At 43.0% G+C, this 18,930-nt stretch overlaps 1 protein-coding gene across 1 annotated transcript in view; it reads right to left on the minus strand.

The window, feature by feature from the left end:
• The window catches only part of CSF1R (colony stimulating factor 1 receptor), a 52,452-nt gene that overhangs the window by 23,312 nt on the left and 10,210 nt on the right, over positions 1-18,930 (minus strand). The window contains exons 2-10 of the mRNA XM_043980169.1: positions 16,173-16,451; positions 14,378-14,656; positions 13,095-13,231; positions 10,680-10,845; positions 8,502-8,688; positions 5,677-5,792; positions 4,651-4,771; positions 4,217-4,404; positions 1,394-1,509 (exon numbers count right to left, since the gene is read on the minus strand). Of these exons, the coding sequence (XP_043836104.1) occupies positions 1,394-1,509; positions 4,217-4,404; positions 4,651-4,771; positions 5,677-5,792; positions 8,502-8,688; positions 10,680-10,845; positions 13,095-13,231; positions 14,378-14,656; positions 16,173-16,451 (1,589 nt within the window). The remainder of the gene's footprint in view (positions 1-1,393; positions 1,510-4,216; positions 4,405-4,650; positions 4,772-5,676; positions 5,793-8,501; positions 8,689-10,679; positions 10,846-13,094; positions 13,232-14,377; positions 14,657-16,172; positions 16,452-18,930) is intronic.

Raw genomic sequence — 18,930 nt, forward strand, 5'->3', positions numbered from 1 at the left:
AGGGATATATACCTATGACCCTATAATTCTATGACCCTCTGTCTTAGAGATTCCACTTTTGGAAATATGCCCCAAGGAGGCTGTTGACAGACCATATGTACAAAAATGTTTGTGGTAGTATTCCTTATGAAAGTAAAAAGCTAAAAATGAAATAGGCACCCAGGGACTAGGAAGGAGCTGAATAAACATGGTAGATAGCCATTTACCACTGGATCCCAAAGAATAAAGTTAACGTGAAGATGTCAGAGAAGCATGGGGAGACTTGCATGAAAGGATGAAGAGTAAAGAAAGCAGATACAATGACTGCAAACAATGAGGATGAAACTCTGGTCGATTACAATACTAAATGTTAGTACATACTTGCTCTCAATGTTTAAAAAACAAACATCTAGAGGGGTGCTAATAAATGTTTAACAACCATCTCTCTCTTAAAAAAAAGTATACTGGACACACTTTGAAGTTTAATGTGCATTATTTATATTATCTCCAACCCTTAAGACCAGAGAGTAAACAGCAACAACAACAATAAATCAAGCCTCAATTTGTAGTGTTTGTTGATTTCACTCACACTTCAAATTTAACAACCAGCTCTCACGATCTAGTTTGAGCTGGTTCTAGCACACTCTTTTTCTGTTGATAATCAGAAATCTAATTATTTTCTCAGGGAATGCACTTTTTAGGTGGTTGGTGTGGGAATCTATTGTGTCGACTGAATCAATACATGAAAAAATTAAATGGTTTAAAAAAAAAGAATACATTAACTTATATCAGATTGCTTCCTATCTTGGGGAGGGAGGAGGGAAGGGAGGGAGAGAGAAAAATTTGGAACTCAAAATCTTACAAAAATGAATTTTGTTTTTTTTTTTGTTTTTTGGGGGGTTTTGTGAGGCAGTTGGGGTTAAGTGACTTGCCCAAGGTCACACAGCTAGTAAGTGTTAAGTGTCTGAGGCCGGATTTGAACTCAGGTACTCCTTACTCCAGGGCCAGTGCTCTATCCACTGCACCACCTAGCTGCCCCCCACTGTGCCACCTACCTGCCCCACAAAAATGAATTTTGAAAACCAACTTTATACGTAATTGGGAAAAATACCATTAAGTGAAAATGAAAGATGATTAAAAACAAAACAAAAACATTTTTTAAAAATACACTGATTGGTTGTTCTCCAGGAAAATTGTCTTTTCTTCTTGGGGAGATGAGGAATGGCAAAAGGAGAAAGAGAGAGTAGGGAATTTTGGTCGATCTATTTGCCTGTATATTCAGGGCTACCCCAGCTTGGGGGGAGGGGGAGGGGGAGGTGCAGTTATGTAGAATACCTCTGTTAGCCAGTACCCCTCCCCATTTTCCTACTGTAATCCACTCTGCCCATCCACTAGCCCTGAATCCAGGACTAACCTGTTTGTATTTGTACAGGAGCAGGAGGAGAAGAAGAGAAAGCAGGGTCATGGTGGCAATGCAGGCCGTGACAACAGGGATAAAGAGATTGTCTTCGATAGGTCGCATGACAGCTTCTGGAGATAACAGGAAGAAAAAAAAATGAACACACACACACACACACACACATCCTCCCCAACACAACAGGTAGCCTTTATCCAAGGATGATGTGGGGGAAGGTTTCAGTGAAGATCTAAAGCCCTTCTAAGCATGTTCTGCTCAAAAACCTTCAATGGCTCCCTACTATGGGGATAAAGTCAAATTTTCTTTCCAACCTGAACTCCCAGAGTAACATGGGCAGAGGTCATGCTCTATGGATATTGCTTTGGACACTGAGTGAAGAATGGATTGGAAAGGGAGGTCAGCTTAGGAAGCTATTGCAATAGTTCAGGGGTAGAATGATGAGAGTCTTCACTAGGATGATAGGCACATGACAAAAGAGAAGCAGAAAGGATATGGGAACTTCCATGGAGGTAGAATCAATAATACTTGGTAATTGATTGGCCATGTGGAGCAAGGGAAAGTGAGGAGTCTGGGATTACTCTGAGCTTGCCTTCACTGCTACCCTGATCAGATGATGCGAGAGGCAGCCCCGCCACTGCTGCCTGCCTGAGTTCCATTTCATTCAAATCAAACAAGCCACTCAACTTTGCTCGTTGATTCAGTAAATATGTACCAGGTGCTACATTAGATAGTGATCGATATGACTGCCGTGCAAAAATGGATATGACGTGGACCCTGCTCTCAGGCTGATAGGGAGAAAGATATGAACACAGACAACTATGATCCAAGGGAAACTGAGGCAGGCACAAAATATTAGTCCAGGCAGAATGTTATGAGAAATGTAAAGAGAGAAGGATCTGGCAAACTTTTTAAAAAAATCCTGATATTTAAATCGTCTAACACAATGAAGTGGAAGTAACACTGGAGGACCTGGGTTCAAATCCCAGGTCTACTTCTTATGTCACCTAGGTCGTCACTTCCCTTTTCAGGGCCTCAGTTTCTTCATCTATAAAAATGAGAGGGTTGGGCTTAATGGCCTCTAAATACCCTCCCACTTCTTGAATTTATGGTCCTTTGAACATTGTGAGTTATGTCCTGTAGGGAATATCGCTATTTTTTTTGGCAGGGCAGTGGGGGTTATGTGACTTGCCCAGGGTCACACAGCTAGTAAGTGTCAAGTGTCTGAGGCCAGATTTGAACTCAGGTACTCCTGAATCCAGGGCAGTGCTCTATCCACTGCGCCACCCAGCTGCCCCCGAATATCACTATTTTAAAGATGAGGATGCTGAGGCTCAGACAGATGTTGTCACTTCTCTTCACTATGCTAGTCAGTGCTGGAGACAGAATGCAAACCCCTTCTGGTTGATGCCAAACTCAGCATTGGAACCAATTTGCCAAGTGGCCTTTCAAAATCTTCATCACCCATCTTCTTTTTCAGCACAAATGCTACTGCGTCTTTCTTGCCACTCCCTCCATTCTATCCCAGCCCATGCCCCTACACAGGAGGAAGTCACACTTCATTTACATCATACGCTATCATAGGATTCTCCATGGAGGAACTAAGCTGAAGGCTTATTTCTGTGAATCCCTGGAAATTTTTTTCTATGCATTATGTTTATTTTTCCCCTGGAGCTAAAGAAGCATTGCTAAAACCCCTTTCTGACTTGAGTAGGTTGGTGGGAGGGATGGACAACCATATGGACAGGGCAGGGCAACATCTCTATAGAGAGTTTTGGAGCACTTAGGGGGTACAGGGCAATAATCTGGAGTTGCAAAGCAATAGGTGACCGAAACAGGTTTCAGGACAAAGTTTGAATAAGTCCTTCCTCTTCCCTGCCTGAAACCTCAAGGCTAAAAGAAGGATACCAGACTGAAGCGCTGATCCACAGAACTGCAATTATACAAATAATGTCTGTCAAAGGCCAGGGCAGCATAGGCTAAGCCTGAGAGCTTGGAACCCTGATGGAACCAAGCGCTGTTCAGAGAACAAGGAATGGTGCTTAGAGCCCTGGCAAGCAAAGAAGAGGGTTTAGAAGGTGGCCAATTTTCTCATTCCCCTAACCATTGCTAAGAGGACCATCTCCCCTCTACCTTCACTTTCCCTGCTGCTTATCATAGGCATTCTGCAATATGTGATGCCTCCCTGGGGATTCGATCTCAGCCAGGATTGACCTGAACCCCTTTAATCCTTAGCTTTCCTACCATGGCATTTTCACATGCCACTCATCCCAACCAGACTGTGAGCTCTTGAGGGTTGAGACTAAAACTCATTCATCTTTGTATCTACCATGATGCCAACTGTAGGGCCTTACAGAAAGAATCAATATTCATTGAATGAGTTTGTGCTCTCTCCCCCTTAACATTGCTTTGAGTTATTTGGTATTTACTTATCTACATACAAGTTGCATCCTCAATAGAATGTAAGCACCGGGAGAACAGTAACTTTTCCCACTTTTATCTTTGTATCTGTACCATCTAGCACAGCAGGGGTTTAGTAGATGTTTGTTGAATTACTGAACTAATTGTTCTTTTTTGCACGTATAGTTCTTGTCCTTCCAGCTATCCTGAGCCTAGGAGGACAGGGACCTTGTGCTTTTGCCCCTGGAAACAGCACCTTACTCCCAGGAAGTGTTGGTTACACTGTTTGTTGCCTGACTCTTAGATCTTAGATGTAAAGATAGGGGAGGTCACATCTGGGAAAGATCAGGGACACCTTGCGGGGGGGGGCAGGCCATAGGGATGTTCACCTCCCCTTCACGGGGAAGTGTGTAGTATTCTCACCTCCAAAGATGGGCCAGAAGATGTGTGAGTTATTCCCGACCTTGTTGCTGGCCATGCACATGTAGGTGGTGTTTTCCGTCAGGGTCTGGATATGGAAGATACTCTCAACCATCACTCTGTTAAAGGGCTCCTGGCTCAGGATTGAGGCATTGGTATCACTCCACAGCAGCACTCTGTCCTGGTTGCATCTGGGGAGAAGGGAGGAAAGGGATGAGAGTCAAAGGGATGTGACCTCAGTGAGGAGATGAGTGCTTCTCTGAACCTCCGGGATGAGAATCAGTGTATTCCAGGAACTATATGAGCTACCCCAATGGAATGGCACCATCTCAGGGTCATCTAAGCCTAACCAGGAAAACAGAGGTTTAGGGAAATGAAAGAATTTTTGGTCTTGGACTTCCAGTGCCATGATCTGAGTTGGCAAATGAATGACCTACCTTTCTTTATCTCCTGAGCAGAGGTACCATGTAATCTCAGGGGCTGGATACCCAAAAGCAATGCAGCGAAGGACATTAGAGATATTGAGGTATGCCTGCTGGACTTGTACTTCTGGGGGGTCTGAGGAGAGAAAATGGGGTGAGAAAGAATGAAGTATTGCAAAGGATTTTGTATAAGACTCTCCTCCCTTGTACCATTCCAAGGAAATACATCTGCTATGACTATGTAAGAAGGGAGACTGCCCAGACAAGGGTAAACTCCTCACATTGAGCCTGCCCATTCTTTACTCAACCCTCCAGTCTTTTTACTAAGCAATCTGAATGCTCATCCCCTTCACTGAATTCCATCTCCCTCACTGGGCCCCCATCCCCTCAAAGATTCTCCATCCTCTTCATCGAAATCCCATCTCCTCAAAGATACGTCATCTCTTCACTGAGCCCTATCCTCTCATGGAGACCCTATCACCCACTCTGTAACCCATTGCTTCACTGAGTCCTCAAATCCATACGATGATACCTCCACACCAGTCCAGCCCTTTCAGCACCTCTGCCCCTCATCAGTTAGTTAACTCCCCAGCAGAGCTAGCTGGGTATTACAAAGCACAAGCCACTGAGAGAAATCCTTCCTGTCTCAGTAGGGTAAATGGGGGAGGGTATAAAAGGGCAGGAGAAAGAAATGAGGACAAGTAGTGAAAATGGCCCAGCACCTGGGGAAGGGGCCTGAGGTCTTTCCTTTTTGGCCCTTTGTGCAAGAAACCAATCCTTGGGCCTGAGCCCAAGTATATTCCCTTGTCATCTCAGGCAGGGTCTGGTTTTTGGTCCTCCAGGGGAAGGCACACATGCAGTAGTGTCTATTTGGTATACAGGCAGTCCCTCCAGCTGTCCTGAGTTCATCTGGAACTCAGGTAGTAAAAGGAGGATTCACAGTATGGGCATGGGGGAGGGGGAGACTTCTGGTCCCCAGCTTAGGCTCCAGCCCCACTGGGACTCCTGCAAGTTTTCCCCTCATTTTTTGGAGGCACTCACAGTACAGGATGACCTCAAAGCTAAGGGAAGCCTTAGCGTCTGCATTCTCAGCATGGAAAGTGTAGCGTCCAGCTTCGGAATCTTTCAGCCGAGACAGAGTGAGGGTTGAGTTGAACCTAATAGGGGAAATGAACACAACCTAGTTTGGGGAGCCAGCAAGACCGCAGCCCTGGAACATTCCCTTTCCCCAGCAGTGCCTAAAGCTTTTCCCAATCCTGAGGAGCACAGCTGGGCACACGGCTGTGTACCACCTCTTCTGCAGGTGTGACTATCTTTCAGCCACTAGGGCAAAGTCTTTAAGAATTCTGAGGTGCTCACCCCAGACCGACAATGAGTTTGCTACAATGGACAAACATGAAATACCTGCTGGTGCTAATGGCCACCGTCCTCAGAGGCTTCAAAAAAAGCACACTGTGGGGCAGCTATGTGGCGCAGTGGATAGAGCACTGGCCCTGGATTCAGGAGAACCTGAGTTCAAATCTGACCTCAGACATTTGACACTTACTAAGCTGTGTGACCCTGGGCAAGTCACTTAACCCCAATTGCCTCACACCCCCCCCCCCAAAAAGCACACTACCACAGGATTGAGTATTCTTTGCTATATCTAAGCCATCACAAAAGCAGTGAACCCTGCTATAAGGGGAAATGTGACCTGGGTTGACTGTGAGTCCCCAGAAGAAGGCAACTTTGCTGGAAGAGATCACAAGTTAAGACTTAGGATATCATTTCTAGGTAAGGAGTTTGTTTGGCGGACTCTTTGTTCTTTCTTATTTCCTCTCTCTGCCTCCTGGCTTCCCTGGTTGCCTTCAAATCCCAGTGAAAATCCCACCTTTTTATAGGAAGCCTTTCCCAATGTTTGTAAATTTCAGGGCTTTCCCTATGTTAATTACTTCCTATTTATCCTGAATATAGATTATTTGTCCATAGTTGTTTGCTTGTTTTTTCCCCACTAGATTGTGAGCTCCTCCTATTTTTTGCCTTTCTTTATATGCCTAGCATTCAGCACAGTGCTTTGCATATAGTAGGCACTTAATAAATGCTTATTGACTGAATAACATTACATTTTAAGAATCTTTTAGTAGATGTCATCATATAGAATATTCATAATCTCCAAACTACATGTAATAAAAAGCTTTCAAAATATAAAGACTGCTTTTTGTTGTTGACTCATTTTTTTTTTCACCTGTGTCTGATTCTTTATGACCCTATTTGGAGTTTTCTTGGCAGAAATACTGGAGTGGTTTGCCATTTCCTTCTCCAGGTGGTTTTATAGATGAGAAAACTGAAATAAACAGGGTTAAGTGACTTGTCTGAGGCTGGATTTGAACTCAGGAAGATGAGTCTTCCTGACTTCAGGTCTGGCTGGCACTCTATCCACCGCACCACCCACCAGTCCTATGGGAAGAAATTATAACCCTCTGGGGAAAGAATTACATCATCCTTAGGAACATCAGAATTTAAGCCTTGGTCCTCTGACTCCAATTTCACTGTTCTTTCCACTATACTACAGCTCTTCACAGAATAATTAATGGAAGCCTAGGTGTCCATTTGGTGCTAAATTGTAAAGGATTTTAAAATCCTGTAAGACATTAGCAGACATTTGGATACTTTCACCTTCTGGAGGTGACAATCAGGGAACCAATATTTCTTGCTGAGTATCAGAAGAAGGGAAGCAAGAAGAGATTTTACAAAGGCACAAGTTAATGACCTGGGATAGAAGCAGGGGGAGAGATGTGTGTGGAGATAGACTTCTTGGCAGAGCTATAACTAGAATTCCTGGGACATGGGGCAAATTCAATATTGCAAGGGGTAAGCAGAGTACTGTGGACCATCGCCCAAAGAGTGGCCCAGGACTCCATGAGGATTAGTGGGAAAGGCAACTGTGTCCAAGAAAAGATAATCCAGCTGTGGGTAAAGTGGTGGTGGTGGTGGGGAGTAAAATATCTCCTTGCCCTGTTAGCCCCAAACCCTGCTTATATGCCCTCTCCCACACTGCACCATCCTTTTGCCATCTTCCCCCACTCCTAATCCCTGTGGGGTATGGACCACCAGAGGACTCTAAGGTCCAAAGCATAGAGGTGGCATCCTTTGGACTTCTATGGGGAGTAAGCACACTCCCTCAGATGTTGGCACTTTGGACAAAGTCCTGGACACCTTGCCTTAGTTGCAGTTCTGTTTCTTGGTGCTGAGTCCAGACTTGTCAGGTATTCAGGCATGACTCTCAGAACAAGAAAAGACTAGACTTAGGGGAACAGGTCTAGAGAGATTTATCCCTAAAGCCGGATTATGAACCTACCCATGTACTTGTATTTCTTGACCTATAAATTGGCTTTCTTTATTTAATCAATTGGTCCCTAAGAATTTGAACTGATCAAATGTCAAGGTGGAGGACAAAATGGATGGCCTAAGGCAGGGTCTATCAACTTGGGTCTTTAAATATTTTTATAATGGTGTTTTAATATAATTGATTTCCTTTGTAATCCCATGCATTTATTTTATACATTTAAAGACATTAGTATGAGTAGGGGTCTCTAGCCTTCACCAGACTGCTAAAGGGGACCATGACTCAAAGGTTAAGGACCCTTGACCCCGGCCTCTTCTAACTCTTAGATTGTCTAATTCTAGGTAACAGAACCAGACCTCTGGATTCGTCCCCATTCTAAGCCTACTATTCTCTAGGATCCTAGTCCTTGTGAAGAGGAGAAGGCTTGGGTGAGACTCTAGCCAATATGGTTAGTCACTTTAGGGATCCACTCCAATTTCTTCTGGCCTTGGTCAGAGGCCAACAAGGGCAGGAAGAGAAGAGCAGCAATAAAAGTAAATACCTGTAGGTTCCCCCTGAAATGGAGGTCACAAGTCCGGGGTGGGAGTCAAGAAAGGGGCCATCATAAGTCCAGTTCCAGTAAAGCAGCTTGGGATAAGTCTCAATATTGACTTTCAAGTCCAAATTCTCCCCAACAGCCGTCTCAAGCTGGAAGCTCTGCTCAGAGGACAGGTTCATGTACCCTTGATCTGAAAGAGGGAACAATCTCATTGATGGAGAGATCTTTTCATTCATTCATTCAGCTGACAGTCATGTATTCAATTCATACATCCACTGAACAAACATTTATTAAATGCCTACTGCATGCAGAAGACTGAATTGGGGCGTAGGTGTGAAACAAAAATAAATAAGACATGGTTTCTACCTTCATGGGGCTCCCACTCTAATATTTATTAAATTCCTGCTGCCTTCAAGGCACTTAGGAAAACCTTGCCTCTTCCTAGCAATGTTCTTTCCCACTTTTTAAATCTTTTCTCTTGCCTATTTTCCTTCCACTATCCTTGAAGCCAGTTTGGACCTGGCTCCAGACAGCACGGTTTGTGTATTTTCCTTAAAATGCTCCTTTCACCATTTCACCCCCTATGGCTTCTCACTAATTAATCCTCAGCCTGACATTCATGGTCTCCCACAATCTTGTCCTAGCCAACCTTAAATGTAGAGCTTCTGCTCCATATAAGCCCTTTTCTTGCCTGTGGTTGCAAGTGGACTTTGTTCATGGTATTGCCTCATTCCTTTTCACAGACACCTCTCCAGATTCTTGGAGGCCCAGATCAACACCTACTCCCACTTAGAGGCCTTCCTGACCACTCCAGCCCATAGAGACAACTCCCTTTTCTGACCTTCCTTAACCACTTCCAGTGGACACCATTGATTTGGTGACTTACTTTCCCTGTTATTAAACAATGTTCATTGTGTGCCTTGCCTTCACACCTAAAGGTTTTCTTTTTTTTTTTAATCAATTTTTATTTGATGTCTTTTCTTTTTATGTAACTATTGCTTTCCCCAGTATCCATTTTCTTTCCATTTTCCATCAGCAACTCTGCTTGGTTTCCATTCCACAGAATATCATGCCTCCCCTAGGATAAACCAATCACCTAAAATCTCATCATCGCACAGACTAACTCAGTTTTAGATACTCAGTATCTTCTCTCCCTCAGCTGCTTTTCTCCTATGACTGGAGGGTCGGAGGATAGAACAATAATAAATGAATAGGCTGATTTAATCTAAAAGAGGGCAGAGTTACAAAGGCAATAGAGATCCCAATTCAAAATAGAGCACTGTTGAAACCTCTTCCCAAGTATCCCTTTTACAGAGGGCTCAGAACTTTCTGGGTAATTCCATTTTCCATCAATAGCTCTGCTTGGTTTTTACTCCATGCAGAATCATGCCTTTGCAAAAGGTGCCCCCTTATATCTCTACCCCTTTCAGCTTCCTTTGTCCGTTATCTTCCCTCATTAGATTGTCTCACCCAAGATTGAAAATAGGGATTATCTTTTTCCTATCCATATCCCTGGAGCTTAGCACAGTGCCTGGCACATAGTAGGCACTTAATAAATGTTTATTGAATTAAATCGTCCCTTCCGCTGCCCTCCCAGAGAGACATCTTATATAACAAACAGTATTTATTTTTTATTTTTTTTAACAAACAGTATTTAAATGAAATTAAATATTTAATTTAAATAAATCTAAATTGTACTTAAATTAAATATAAACGGTATTTTTAAAAACATAAAGAAAAAGAGGAAAAATCAGTACGACTGATCAATACAGTGAAAAAGTCTGAAAACATGTGCAATGTTCAACAGCTATAAACCACCCACCTCTATGGATCAGTGGGTTGGCCTCCCTATGCAAATTTGAAGACTCACAAGCGTAAAGTAATCCTCAATGCATTTTAATTATATTGATTTGAAGTGAATAAAATGTAATGGTTCCCTCTCCTTTCCTGTCCTATCATGTTCCCACCTGTTCCTTCTTTCTCTATTTCTTCAGGGATCACTGTTTTCCTCTCCTGGTCCCTCCTGAAGTTTTCCTTCTTACTTCATCATGAGCATCCTTAGCATATTCCAAAATGCATCATTTCTTTTTTCTCCCAGGGCTCTCCAGTGACCAGTACAGCATCCAGGAAACCCAAAGCCCCCCACCATCCCAGTTAAACACTAGGTTCAGATTTCCTTACCTACCACCTTTAGAACTACAAAAGAAATGCTGGATTCCAAATAGTTGGAAGCCTGACAGAAATAGATGCCACCATCCTCTGGGCCCACAGCTGTGATGGTGAAGTTGGTGGTAATTTGATAGCTGTCACCGATAAACTTATAGTCGTATTTTCCCAGGGAAGTGTTCTGCAGGTAGAATGAAGAGTTGATGAGGGCCTCAGCCATTGGTGGGCTCCTAAAAGCATACCCAGAGGGATGAACTAATGCAGATTTATTGAATTTATAAAGCTGGGGAAACTGGCAACTCCATTTTCCCAAATGTTCAGGTTCTTGTGACTGGTTGATTCAAAGTGCTACATTTTGAATTGAGATCACTACTCTCTTCATGGCTCTGCTCGCTTTCAGATTAAATTAATTTATTCATTTATTAGCATTACTCTTTTTTCTTTTTTTCAGTGAGGCAATTGGGGTTAAGTGACTTGCCCAGGGTCACACAGCTAGTAAATGTTAAGTGTCTGAGGCCAGATTTGAACTCAGGTCCTTCTGAATCCAGGGCCGGTGCTCTATCCACTGCACCACCTAGCTGCCCCCAATCTTTACTCTCTCTCTCTCTCTCTCTCTCTCTCTCTCTTTTAGCAAGGCAATTGGGGTTAAGTGACTTGCCCAGGGTCACACAGCTAGTAAGTGTTAAGTGTCTGAGGCCGGATTTGAACTCAGGTCCTCCTGACTCCAGGGCCGGTGCTCTATCCACTGCGTCACCTAGCTATCCCCCCAATCATTACTCTTATTAATAATAATTAATAAGAGGCAGGTAGAAGACAGACAACCCACTTTGAGCTTAGAAAGACTCAGGATCAAGACTCACTGCTGGACACAGACTTAACTGGGTGATCTTGGGTACGTCACTAGATTTGAAGTGCTCTGGGCAACTCTCTGGGACAGGAGTCACTCTTCTATATCCCCACCAGGTGTTCCCAAGTCCATCCTCCCACCCCCCACCCCTATCCCATGTAGAGAAATGGCATATCAGTGCTATGTCCTTTCTCACCAAGAATGAATTATAGCATTAACTCGCATTCGAATAGTGCTTTAGGGGTTACAAAGTACTTTCCTTAGAAAAACTCTGAAGTAAGTAGCATCAGTTTTTAAATTTTCATTTTATAGATGAAGAAACTGAAATTTTGCAGATGAAACCAAACAACTGACTTCTACACGGGGTCACTGCCCCTCCTCCGTCCTCCCCAGATAGCAGTATGTTTCTAATAATGTCTAGGCAATGAGTCAGGTTTTCAAGGCTTTAAGTCTTCCTCTTTCTCCATGTCCCTTCAGTCCATTTGGAGTTTTCTTGGCAAAGATACTAGAGTGATTTGCTATTTCCTTCTCCAGCTCATTTTACAGATGAGGAAACTGAGGCAAACAGGGTGAAGTGACTTGTCCAGGATCACACAGCTAGTGTGTGTTTGAAGCCGAATTTGAACTCAGAAAGATAAGTCTTTCCTGACTTCAGGCCCGGCATTCCATCCACTAACTGCCATCCCCCACACTCAATTTTCTGAAGATTGTGTGAAGAATAATAGCTAATATTTATATAGTGCTTTAAGGTCTGCAAAGAGCTTTACAAACACTATCTCATTTGATCCTCATAACAACTCTGGGAGGTAGGTGCTATTATTATCTCCATTTTATGGTTAAGGAAACCTAAGTAGATGGAGGTTAAGTGACTTGCCCAGGGTCACATACATCTAGTAAGTGTCTAAGGCTAGCTTTGAGCTCAGGTCTTCTTGACTTCTATCCACTGAACCCCATCTAACTGCTTTTTTTCCTTAGAAAAAAGAAAAGAGGAAAGCATAAGAATCTGGAAGTCAGGGGATACTTTGTCATGAGCCTTTGGCATTCTATATTCTCTGTTCTAAGGTTCCAGAGCTATATTCTCTGTTCTAGGCTTCCAGAGCTAATGATCTAGCACTTCATGCAAGTAATTCCCAAGGGAGGCTAACTTAAATACAGATCCCCAAAGAAAGATAGGCCACATTTGAGGGTGATGAAACTTGAATGACTCATGGTAACCAGAATTTGGCGGGGGAATGTCCCTCTCCTAGAGATAGTTTAATACTCTGTACTTCCATCAGAGTCACACCACAGAGTGAGATGGACCAATGGTCTGACCCCAGGGGACTTTATACCTTTAACAGACCTTTATCCATTAAAAGTTTCTTAAGTACTTACTGTGTGCAAAGCTCTGTTAGTAATGGGAAAGATGGAAAGTTTATACAACCTACAATTCTTGTCCCTATGGAGCCCATAGTTTAGTAGGTGTGATAAGACACAAAAACAAATAACCATGAAACATATTACATGGAAATTATACACATTTGGTCATATCTAACCATTTGGTGCTCTGTCCAAAACCGTCCCTAGGGATATGTGGTACTCACCTCCTTTTGCTGGTGTTTGAGGACAACATGAGATTTTATATCTACATTGCTTGCTGTACAGATAATCTGGGCAGGTTCTCCTTGTATCCGAACCAGCTCAGAAGGTTCTAGCCACAGCTTTGGAGGTCCTAAGAGGACTAAAGATGGCATAAAAGTTAAGATCATGGGGTAAAGCTGAAAGCAACCTTAGTATTTTAACCACCATCATCATTTTACAGATGTGGAAACTGAGGCCCAGAGAGGGGAGTGACTTGCCCAAGGTCACATAACTACTAAATGGCTGAGCTGAAATTCAAACCCAGGTCTTCTGATTTCAGCTGTAGTGTTAAATATTCTTTTCACTGTATTGTTTTGTTGTTTTACTTCATTCTCGAAGAAGATCGTGATATCATGCTCACTTGCAGTGAATGGGATTTAAGTGAGGGAGGGCTGTGCAAGGTCACCAACCTCACTCTTTCCTCCAGAGTCATCTGGGTCCAGTGGAAAGTTAGATATCAGGATGACTGGACGTGGTCCCTGATGTTTAAGGTAATTGGGGTTAAGTGACTTGCCCAGGGTCACATAGCTAGTAAGTGTCTGAGGTGATGTTTGAACTCAGGTCCTCTTGACTCCAGGGCTAGTGTTCTATCCACTGCACCACCCACTGTATCATGTAGTACTAAAGAAAGACCTCTGACCCAGAAGGGTAGAGCTATTCTGGAGTTCTGGTAGTACATGCACCAGAAAGTGGCCCAAAAGTTGACACTGCTACTTGAACCTATCCCTGGATGTAAAGTCACGGAACTGAGGAGAATAACAATATCTAGTTTGTGTGTGTGTGTGTGTGTGTGTGTGTGTGTGTGTGTATGTGTAGTGCTTTAAGATTTGCAAAGAACTTTACAAATATCTCATTGGTTCCTACAACAACCCTAGAAGATAGGTGCTGTTATTATCTCTAATTTATAGCTGAGAAAACTGAGGCAGACAGATTTCATCTGTAACAGATGATGGGGCAGTAACTTGTCCAGGGTCACAAGTTGGTAAAGGTCTGAAGCTGGATATGAGTTGAAGTCTTCCTGACTCCAGGCCTGGTATTCTATTATCCAGTGTATCTACCACCTAGCTACCTCTAGATTTTTCCTCAGAAAAGAGTCAATAGGACAAGGTCCTCCCTGGGCCCCTTTGCCATATTCTCCATGTCCCCGAAGGGTCACCAGTTTCCAATTAGCATCATCAATCACCCTTCACCCCTGCCACCTTTGTTCAAGGATCATCTCCCCTGAGCTCTCTGTCCATCAAGTTACCTTTTTCCACAATCACCCGGATCTTTGAGGAGTATCTGCTCTTTCCTCCAACCACAGTCTTACATAAGTAACTGTCTCTGTGGATGAACTGGACCTTCTGCAACGTGAAGCCCTTCCAACGGTCAAAGGTGAAGTTGGCCTTGACAGGTTTGTTATGGATCCTCTCCAGAGATGCTGAAGGCACTGCTGTAGGATCTGTGATCCGACAGGGCAACAGCACATCTCTGCCCTCCAAGACAGTGACCACGCTGACAGGAACACTCCAAAGATTCTCTGGATCTGTCCAGAAGAACAACCAGGACAATAAATAGAGTAGAGGGGCAGAGAAGATGAAGATTCAATGCATCAGGAAAACAGCCATGGAAGCCAAGTGTTAATGCAAAGGAAGACTAAGGGACTGCCCATGTATGCTAAAGGGACTCTATCTGCTGATTCCCCTCAGATGTCACAGAGCATTTTAGTTCACAAGGGTCTGAGGCACCGAGCATGTTAACAGTGTTTGTTAGCCCTCTCTGGGCTCTTATCCTATGCAAGTGGGAGGGGGGAGTGGTGGTCTAGACCTGTGACTCCATCAGTACAGGAATTCTGGGGGTGGAAATGTTTCCTATTGCTACTGATGCCCACAACCACAGAGGCATACTTATAACTCATGCTCTGGTTGCTTTTAGCTCTATCCTATCATCTTCACTTCTATGCCAGTTTCTTTCCTCTTAGGGCTTCCAAAGGTGTGTCCAGAATCTCCTGAGCTGGTTCAGATACAAGAGAATGCCCAGATTGTCTACATAGTTGTTGGCTCCTGCTCCACATTGCATAGTTTCAGATAAAGAGAAGTTAACTTACATGCTCACTGCCACACAGCTAGTATGAGTCAGAGGCAGGACCTGAACTCAGGTCTTCCTAATTTAATGGATGTTCTTCTATACACTACCCCACACTGTTTCTCCCCATTAAATCATAAGCTAATCAAGTTCAAGGATTGTATTTTGGTCAAATTTTCTATCTCTGCCAATGCCTAGCTTAGTGCTCAGGTACTCTCTCTCTCCATATATATATATATATATGTTGAAATGTAATTTTTGCTGAAATCATTATTTCATCCACCCAAGCATCTCTTTATCTTCCAGCCAGCCTGGAATCCCTAATTATGTTTCGCTCAACTTCATATTCCAAAGGCTACATTTTCTCTCTAAATATAACTTCTATTGTTTGTGTTCTGTTAGTCCACCCTGACCCAAGGGCTGGATCAGAGACAGGAATGAACAGAGACCCAAGGGGCTGCAGAGTGAGTGACAAGAAGCAGTCAGCTGAAGAATGACCACTGGCTTTAGATCAACCAGCTAAGTCTACCCTGGAAGATCATGACTCTTGGTAATTTCTCCTTCCTAGGCAACACCTCTTTCCACCATGGGGAAACTGAGGCACTGCCTAGTGGGTTGAATTCTACAGAATTTTGGGGTCTCAGGGAAGAAAAGGGATTCTTATCCCAAACTACCACAAAGAGCCCTTGATGACAATCAGGAGTCCTGGGAGTAGTGGAATAGAGCAGACATTTGGGGATAATAGAAAACAATCAGGATTTGGGGTTCAGAAGAGGGTAATGGGATGGGGTAGAAACCTAACTTTTCTAAACAAAAACCAATTCATTGGTTCAAGGCTAATATCAGGTGTCCCTTTTGCCAAGCCCATGCCTACCCGTTTAGCCAACACCTTTAGTGGCTCTCTGGTGGAACCCAATTCTGGGGAGAACCCAAGGGAGGAAGTGAGGTTAAGGATGTTAGATTCTTCATCCCTATACCTTTCACGTAGAGATGCAGGGAAGCAGTAGAGTTGTCTCCATCCACGTTTTCTATCCCTTTCTCCAAACATTTGTAGGTGCCTGTATGATTAATTGTAGTGTTGATGATACTAAGGGTGTTGATGTTGCCCATGGGTTGCTGAATACAGTCAGCGATGTTGCAGTTCACATCATTGACCCAGCCCACTATGGTATTGCCTACACACCGAAGAGTTACAGTTGATCCTTGTTCCACCACCAGCTCTGGACCTGTGGGCTCAATCATGGGAGCTGCCTGACCTGGAGGCAAGAAGAGAAGTCGTAAACCTTTAAGCCAGGGGAAGGGCCCTCATACACATAAAGTGTGGAGGATGTTCCATCCTTTATTTTATAGAAAAAGGAAACTGAGACGCAGCTTGCTCAAGCTAAAAAAGGAGCAAAGCAGGAGAATAAACCCAGGCCTTCTGATATAAGAACCCTATGTATATGAAAGATCCTCTAAGTAGTCCATGAGCTTCATGAAAGGAGGGACCATGTCTTAGCTATCCCCTTGTCTCTGTGTTTTCAAGACACTGCTTTCTCCTGGTTCTTCTCCCACCTTCCTGGACATTCCTTTTTTTTCTGGCCAGTCATTCATATCACTATCCCTAATTGTGAGTGTACCTCAAAGCTCTATCCTCTTCTCTACACTCTCTCTAGGTGACCTTATCAGTCCCTATGGGTTTAATTATTTCTCTGCAGAAGACATAAATCTGTATATCTAGCACCAGTCTATCTCCTGAACTCTATCACCAACTGCCAATTGGACATTTCAACTAAATGCCCCAAAGACATCTCAAACTCTACGTGTCCATGATAGAATTCTTTATCTTCCCCTCCTGACCCACCCCTCAACTGAACTTTCCTATTTCTTTTGAGGGCACTAGCATCCTTCCATTCTCTAATGTTCATAGCCCTAGTATTATCCTAGACTCCTCACTCTCCTTTACCGCCCCCCATATCCATCAGTTGGAAAATTGGGCTGTTTATATCTCCACACCATCTCTTGTATCTGACCCCTTCTCTCCACTTACATAGCCAACACTTGAGTTCAGGCCCTCATTACTCCTCACCCGGACTACTGCAATGTCTTCCTAATCATTCTTGCTTTAGGTCTCTCCCCATTCCAATTTATCCACATTTCTTCATAGTGATTTTCTTTTTAAAAGTTAATTTTTTAATGTTTTAAACTTAAATACCCCAAAATAGCATTTCCATATATACATCAGAAAACAAAAAGAGGACTGTACAGGAAACTGCAAATTTCCATTTATACCACTTGCTTGTTTGTAGTATATAATAAGTATATAATATATAACAAAATATAAATAAACATGTTACTTTCAAAACTTTCAAAGCTGTCCTGCTTTTATGTGCTTCCTTCTGACTTCCTTCAGTTCTCTTATATAAATTTTTTTTTGGTGGGGCCATGATGGTTGAGTGACTTTCCCAGGGTCACACTGCTAGTAAGTGTCAAGTGTCTGAGGTCAGATTGTAACTCAGGTCCTCCTGAATCCAGGGACAGTGCTTTATCCACTGTGACACCTAGCTGCCCCCTCTTATATACATTTTAAAAAGATGCTTCAATGCCCCATCCCCGACTTTTTCCTGGCATTGCTATTGTTGACCTTCCCCTTCTCTCCCATTAAAAAAAAATAAAAAGGAAAAATAGAAAAAGGAAAAAAAGACCCTTGTACCAAATAAACAGTCAAGCAAAATGAATCCACACGATGGCCATGTGCAAAAAGCATGTCTCTTTCTGCATCAAGAGTTTGGCATCTCTCTGTTAGAAAGTGGATAAGGGGCAGCTAGGTGGCGCAGTGGATAGAGCACCGACCCTGGAGTCAGGAGTACCTGAGTTCAAATCCGGCCTCAGACACTTAACACTTACTAGCTGTGTGACCCCAGGCAAGTCACTTAACCCCAATTGCCTCACTAAAAAAAAAAAAAAAAAAAAAAAAGAAAGTGTATAACATGCTTTACCACCAGACCCCTGGATTGGTAATGACTGGTCATGACCATTAACTGTGGCTGGTCATTGCATAGATCAGAGTTCATATGTCTTTCAAAGCTGTTTGTTTAAAATATGGTTGTCCTTATGTGAACTGATCTCCTAGTTCTGCTCACCCCACTCTGCATCAGTTTGTACTACCCAGGATTCATTGAAATAATGTTTCATCATTTCTTATAGTATAATTACATTCTTATAGTCCACTACATTCATATAACACAATTCTCCAGGCATTTACCCCTAATTGATAGGCACCCCCTTGGATTCTAGTTCTTTTGTTTTTTTTCCTTTCCCCTATTAATCTTCTCTTCAAGATTAGAAAGTTTGTTTTACTTGAATCCTCCCTGCTATTAACTTCCCTTTGGATGCTTTCTCTCCAATCCCACTTATTTCCCTGTTGAATTTAATATATTTCTACATCAAATTGTGTATGTGTGTGATCAGCCCTCCTTTGTCTATTTCAGAAAAGTATGAGGTTTATCATAGGTCCACTCTCCTAAACCCTTCCTCCAAGTTTGTATACTCTTCTCACCGACCATTGCTAATAAGTTCCATCTTCTTCTCTCTCCTTTCTATACTAGTGTGTTCTTTTTACCCTCCCTTTTCTTTCCCTTAAAACCCTTTGAATAGAATGACTCCACCTCCAGGGTCTCTGTTTTTCTTATTGAGCTCCCTCAAATACCCTTTGAAAACATTAAGAGCATTTGAAAACATTTCAGAACCAAGGTT

This window comes from Dromiciops gliroides, chromosome 2, assembly GCF_019393635.1.
Source record: "Dromiciops gliroides isolate mDroGli1 chromosome 2, mDroGli1.pri, whole genome shotgun sequence".
NCBI classification, from domain to species: domain Eukaryota; kingdom Metazoa; phylum Chordata; class Mammalia; order Microbiotheria; family Microbiotheriidae; genus Dromiciops; species Dromiciops gliroides.